General features: G+C 60.9%; 2 protein-coding genes across 2 annotated transcripts in view; one reads left to right on the forward strand and one right to left on the reverse strand.

The window, feature by feature from the left end:
* Positions 1-223, forward strand: part of GATAD2B (GATA zinc finger domain containing 2B) — a 19,788-nt gene extending 19,565 nt beyond the window's left edge. Inside the window, exon 8 of the mRNA XM_027704795.1 lies at positions 201-223. Within this exon, the coding sequence (XP_027560596.1) occupies positions 201-223 (23 nt within the window). The remainder of the gene's footprint in view (positions 1-200) is intronic.
* The window catches only part of INTS3 (integrator complex subunit 3), a 20,510-nt gene continuing 14,824 nt past the window's right edge, over positions 120-5,805 (reverse strand). The window contains exons 21-30 of the mRNA XM_027704779.1: positions 5,596-5,749; positions 4,836-4,904; positions 3,466-3,541; positions 2,246-2,359; positions 2,124-2,172; positions 1,438-1,605; positions 1,063-1,163; positions 796-868; positions 566-725; positions 120-494 (exon numbers count right to left, since the gene is read on the reverse strand). Coding sequence (XP_027560580.1) covers positions 417-494; positions 566-725; positions 796-868; positions 1,063-1,163; positions 1,438-1,605; positions 2,124-2,172; positions 2,246-2,359; positions 3,466-3,541; positions 4,836-4,904; positions 5,596-5,749 — 1,042 coding nt within the window. The 3' untranslated portion in view covers positions 120-416. The remainder of the gene's footprint in view (positions 495-565; positions 726-795; positions 869-1,062; positions 1,164-1,437; positions 1,606-2,123; positions 2,173-2,245; positions 2,360-3,465; positions 3,542-4,835; positions 4,905-5,595; positions 5,750-5,805) is intronic.

The following is a 5,805-nucleotide window of genomic DNA, read 5'->3' on the forward strand; positions in this document are numbered from 1 at the left end:
CCCCCAGCAGCTCCCCGGGGGGATGGGCAGGGGGCTGGGGGGGGTCGGAGGGGTCGATGTCCCCCCTCCCCACGGGCAGGACCCTTGTCCCCCTCCCCAAATCATCCTGGAGCAGCGACTCAGTTCCACCCTTTATTTACATTTCTATACGAAAACTTGGGGGGGTGTGTTCCCCCCATTTCCCGTGTCCCCTCGGAGAGGGATCCCCATCCACGCTGGGTAGGGACACACACTGAGACCCCTCCCCACGTTGTGAAGAGGGAGGGTGGGGGGAGCCGGGGGGCCCTGGCCCTGTTCCCATGGGATGTGCTGGCACCGGTTTGGGGGTCCCATCGAGGGGGTGTCCCTGCCCTCACCGGGTGGGGGTCCCACCGAGGTGGGGGGGGGTTCCAGCCGTCACCGGGGGGTCCCAGCCCTCAGTCACTGTCGGAGCCCACAGCGGATGAGCCTTTCCTTTTCCTCTTGGCAGGTTTGGGTTTGGTGTCCTCTTCCTCCTGCACGGGGGGGGTTGGGGGTCATTTGGGGGCCCCAAATCTCACCCTGGGGGGCTGGGGGGGGATCTCACCGAGGCACTGCTGGAGCCTGACTCCTCCTCGTTGTTGGGGGGCTGCGCCGCGTTCTTGCGGCTGCGGGGGCTCGCCAGCGCCGTGGCTTTGCGGCGGCTCTTGGGGGGTTTGCTGGAGGAATCCTCGTATTCCTCGGCCAGGGAGAACAGGTCGGAGAACCTGGAGTGGGGAAAAGGGGGTGTCAGGGGGGGCTTTGAGAGGTGGGCAAGGAGGGGAGGGGAGGACTCACTTCATCTTGTGGGCCTCGTCACAGCTGGCCTGGACGTGCTGCAGCGCCTGCAGGATCGGGGTCTGGCTGAAAACTGGGGGAGCACCGGGAATAGGGGTCAGGGAGCGCCAGGACACGGGAATCCCACCCAGCCAGGGCTCTGGATACAGGGCAGGGACTCCCAGTGTCCCATGGGGTGACTGGGATGGTCCCTGCAGGCAGAGGACCCCCCCGCCTCCCAGATTCCAGATATTCCCACAGTATCCCAGTGTCCCTGGGGGCACCCACAGTTGTGTTTGGTGTTGGTGAGGTTGAGCCGAAGGTTATCCAGGTGCTCCAGGATCTGCTCCAGGGTCAGCTGGGCCAGTTTGCTGCTGGAGCTGCGCAGGCTGGGGGGACACAGGAACACAGGAATTTGGGATGGGATTCCCCAAATCTAGGGTGAGACTTCCCAAAATAGGGCAGGAACCCCCAAAACCAGGGGTGGGAATTGGGAATTCTGTGGGAAGGGGGCACAGCCTGGGAAGGGGAGGAAATCCAACCCCATTCCTTAGGGGGGAATTCTGTGGGATGGGGGCACAGCCACCTTCCGGGGCAGGTGGGAACCACCCTCCCACATTCCCAAGTTTGGGAATCTCCCAGGAATGGCTCTCCCCATCCCACCTCTGCCTCTTCCTGGGCAGGCTGTTGTTCTTGATGAGCAGGGCCTTGATGTGCTCGCCCAGCAGGTCGTCGTGGCGCAGCCCCCAGTGCCGCAGGATGCTGGTGGTGAACTGGTCGTCGGGGTGGCATGGCCGGCTCAGCACCATCTTCACCATCTCCTCACTGGGCCTGGGAAAACCGGGAATGGGGGGGGGGTGACACCCCCAGACTCGCCCTGGAGACCCCCAGCATCCAGCTTGGTGCTCCCCCACCCAGGATTCCAGGGGCTCCCAGTGAAACCCACTCCTGTGGGGCAATGAGGACAGTCCTGGTGGTCCCTGGACACCCTCAGTGCCTCCCCAGACCCCTTCTTGGTGACCCCACAAAACCCCCTCAGTGCCCCCCCCCAAACCAGGACTCCAGGCACAGCCAGGGGCTCCCAGTATCCCAGTGAATCCCAGCTTCCGTGGAGCAATGGGGACAGTCCTGGTGGTTCCCCCAGAGCCCCCTCAGTGACCCCAGTGCCCCCTCAGTGCCTCCCAGGACCCACCTGGGATCCCCCCCCAGAGCCCCTTTGGTGTCCCCTCCATCCAGAATTCCAGGTACTGCCAGGGGCTCTCGTTGTCCCAGTGCATCCCAGCTCCCATGGGGACAGTCCCAGTGGTCCCTGGACCCCCTTGGTGCCCCCCAGGCCCCCCAGCACTCACTTCTCCCTGCGGAGCTGCAGCAGGAGGCAGGACAAGGCCTCGGGATGCTCTGGGAAGGAGGAGGGTCCGGCTCAGCCCAGGGGTCCCGCCCGGCATGGCCCCCCTGGGCTGGGGACACTCACCCTTGTATTTGAGGTGCTGCAGGATTGGGATGATGGTCTCCAGCGGGATGTTGTGGGCCAGGAACAGCTGCCACGTGCAGTACTGCTCAAAGGTCTCCCAGTCCAGGCTCTGGACTGGGGTGGGGAGGGGGACAACGGGGACAAAAGGAACAGTGAGGACAAGAGGGACAATGGGGAGAATGGGGATAACAACCACAAGAGGGACAATGGGTGGGACAATGGGACAAGAGGGATGACGGGCAATAGGGAGAACAGGGACAACAGGGATAACAGGGTAACAGGGATAACAAGGATAATGGGGACAACATGGACAAGGAGGACAAGAGGAATAGTGGAGTTAATGGGGACAACAGGGATAATGAGGACAACAGTGGAGAAAACGGAGAATGGGGATAATGGAGACAACAAGGACAACAGGGACAAGAGAGATAACAGGACAAGAGGGACAAGGGGGATAACAAGGATAAGGGGAATAACAGGGATAACAAGGACAATAAAGACAAGGGGGACAACAGGCACAAGGGGGACAAGAAGGACCTGTCACAGCCCCTTTCCGAGCTCTGGGGACCTCCAAACCTGCCCAGGGTCCCCCCCAACCTCCTCTGGAGCACTGGGAATGGGGCTGGAGCCCTGTCCTGGGAAGACGCTCTGGGATTAATGAGGCTCATTAGGGGCTTATCCCACTGCTTCCGGCTTTGTGACCCCAAAGCTGGATCGGGAACAGCAGGATTCATTCTGGGAACATGGAGCTCTGGGAACACAGAGCTCCGGGAATACCAAGCTCCCCATCCCAGCTCTGTGAGGACCCTGTGGAACTGGGGCAGATTCTGAGATTTTCCTCTTCCTTGGCTTATTTTTCAATTCCCAGGAGCCTGGGATCACCCTGCCTGGCACCATGGAATGCTGCAGCTCCCGGGAATCTCACCCAGTAAAACCATTATGGGCTCAGATCACAGGGATAAATCCCACAATCCGGTTTGGGGCCATGATCCTTTAATCCCTGGAGCAAATCCAGCCCTCGGGATACCCTGGGCAGCCCAAGGAGCTTCTTGGAGCAGCCCCACAGGGATCTCCCTGTGGGAAAGGTCCTCCCTGGAAAGGGCAACACCATGGCCAAGGCCGGAGCCTTCTCCCTTCCCAAGGATTTGGGGGGTCTCCACAAACTGGAGGCTTCCCGGGCATTGCTCTGCCCTCATTCCCAGCCTGGGAATGCCACTCACTGAGGATGTTGAGCACGGAATCCTTGCGGAACATGACGAGGTTCCCCATCATCACATGGCACACGAGCTCCTGCAGCTGCAAGGGGGCACAAGAGGGAGGTCAGGGGGTATCTGGGATCTGCCGAGCGCTCCCAGGTGGGATCCAGCGGGAAGGCCTGGAGATCCTGGCGGGAAAGGGGCCAACGGCTCCCGAGAGCATTCCTGGGATCTCTGGGAGAGGTGGGTGGGGGCTGTTCCCTGCACAGAGCCCACTTCGGCTCCATTTTGGGGTCAAATCTCTTGGGAATAGGGCAGAGAGGTTAGGAAGGAGCTGCCAAGTTGGGAATGAGCTGCCATGTAGGGAAGGAGCTGCTTCTCATCCTCTGGATCCCTGCTCCTCATGCATCTTCCTCCCTGCTCCTCATCCTCTGGATTCTCTGGATCCCTGCTCCTCATCCACCTTGCTCCCTGCTCCTCATCCTCATCCTCTGGATTTCTGCTCCTCATTCCCTGGATCTCTGCTCTTCATCCTCTGGATCCTCTGGATGTCTGCTCCTCATCCACCTTCCTCCCTGCCCCTCCGGACCCCAGAGGACCCACTGGATCTCCCTCTCTGGATCCAGCCCCCTGGATCCCCCGAACAGGCTGACTCCCCCCTGGCAGACCCTGGAAACCGGGAAACACCTAGAGAATACCAGGAAGAACCAAAGGAAGGAATGGGAGCAGGGAGGGGAGAGGAAACGCTCTGGGAACAACCAAACCTCTGGATTTGGGGGCTGAGCTGGCGGGGAAGGTTGGGACATCCTGGCTCAAACCTTTCCTGCCCCGGTTCCCACCCCCTGGAAAACTTGCTGGCACAGCATTCCGGCTGGGAAAGGCAGGAGTGGCCAGGAACAGGGTATAAATAGGGCGGGGTGAGGGGTTATCGGCAGATCCCGCTCGTCTGGAGCTCGGCATTCCAGAGGTGCCCCCGGTGCCCCCAGGGATATTTTTGGGTTCTCATGGCAGCTTGGGGCAGGGAAAATTCCTGCCAGGAGCTTCTGCAGCTGCCTCCCAGCGGGAGCAGGATGGGAAGAGCCAGCGGGATGTGTTGCTGGAATCGCTCTCCTGCGGTGGCTCTTCGGTGTCCCCCCCACCAAGGGGTTAATTAGGGATAATTAGCACTGATTGCCCAGGAAATCACTCTCCAGGAGATCCCTTGGAAGCAGCAGTTTGGATTCAGCCTTTGGACACCACAAGGAACACCTGGAGCTCCTCGATGGGGAGTGGAGCACTAAGGAAGAGGAGCCCGTGGATGGGATGTTTTGGGGTTAAATCTCCCAGGAATGGGGCAGAGGGATGGGAAAGGAGTTGGGAATGAGCTGCCACGTCAGGAAGGAGCTGCTTCCCACCTGGAAGGAGTCGATGACGGCCACAATCATGTTGAGCAGCTCCCCGCTCCGGAGGGTCTCGTCCGGGAACTGGGAAAGCACAAAATCCAGGCAGGTTCAGGGAAAGGCACTGGGGAAAAGCCTCCCAAAAGCTCCAATCCCGATGGAAAAACTCCGGAGGGCCCAGCCAGCGCCAGGAGTGTGAAGTGTCCAAGGGGTGGCAGCCGTCAGCCATCCCAGAGCTCCTGGAATTCCCTGTTTTTCCCTCTCCCTGTTCCGGGGCCTCGTGGTGACACAGACGGAAACAGCCCATCCATCACCCCAGGAGCCAAAGGCTGGGAATTCTGGCAGCTCCACATGGATCGGGATGTGCAGACGGCTGGTCCCGGCACTCGGGGTCACCGTGTCCGTGGAGAAGGACCAGTCTGACCCCACTGGGAGGGATCTCAAGGACTGGGGAGGGATCCCAAGGACTGGGGAGGGATCCAGCTGCTGCTCCTGCACCACGGACACAGGTTTTCCTCCCCTCTCCAGGCTGTGCCTGTGCCCCTACCCACAGAATTCCCACCCTAAGGAATAGGAAGGAGCTCAGGGCACACCTGCACCAGGTGAGGGGTTCCTGGTGCCCCTGGAATGCGCTCCCAGGTGAGGGGTCCCAGGTGGGGGTCACACCTTGGTGTAGATGGAGGGGGTCAGTGAGGGGTCTCAGGTGGGGTCTCACCTCAGTGTAGATGGAGGGGTTCAGTGAGGGGTCAGTGGGGGGTCTCAGGTGGGGTCTCACCTCGGTGTAGATGGAGGGGGTGAGGAAGCAGAGCAGCCTCACGTCGTCCTCCTGACAGGCCTTCATGTCCATCATGAGGCAGGTGTGGAGCTCCCCGAGCTGTGTGGCCTGAGCGAAGGATTCGTACAGGCTCATCTTCCCCAGGGCAGCTTTGCTGGGGACAGAGGGGACACGTGAGGGGACACGTGAGGGGACACGTGAGGGGACACG

Source organism: Neopelma chrysocephalum, unplaced genomic scaffold (assembly GCF_003984885.1).
Source record: "Neopelma chrysocephalum unplaced genomic scaffold, ASM398488v2 Primary Assembly neopelma1_288, whole genome shotgun sequence".
NCBI classification, from domain to species: domain Eukaryota; kingdom Metazoa; phylum Chordata; class Aves; order Passeriformes; family Pipridae; genus Neopelma; species Neopelma chrysocephalum.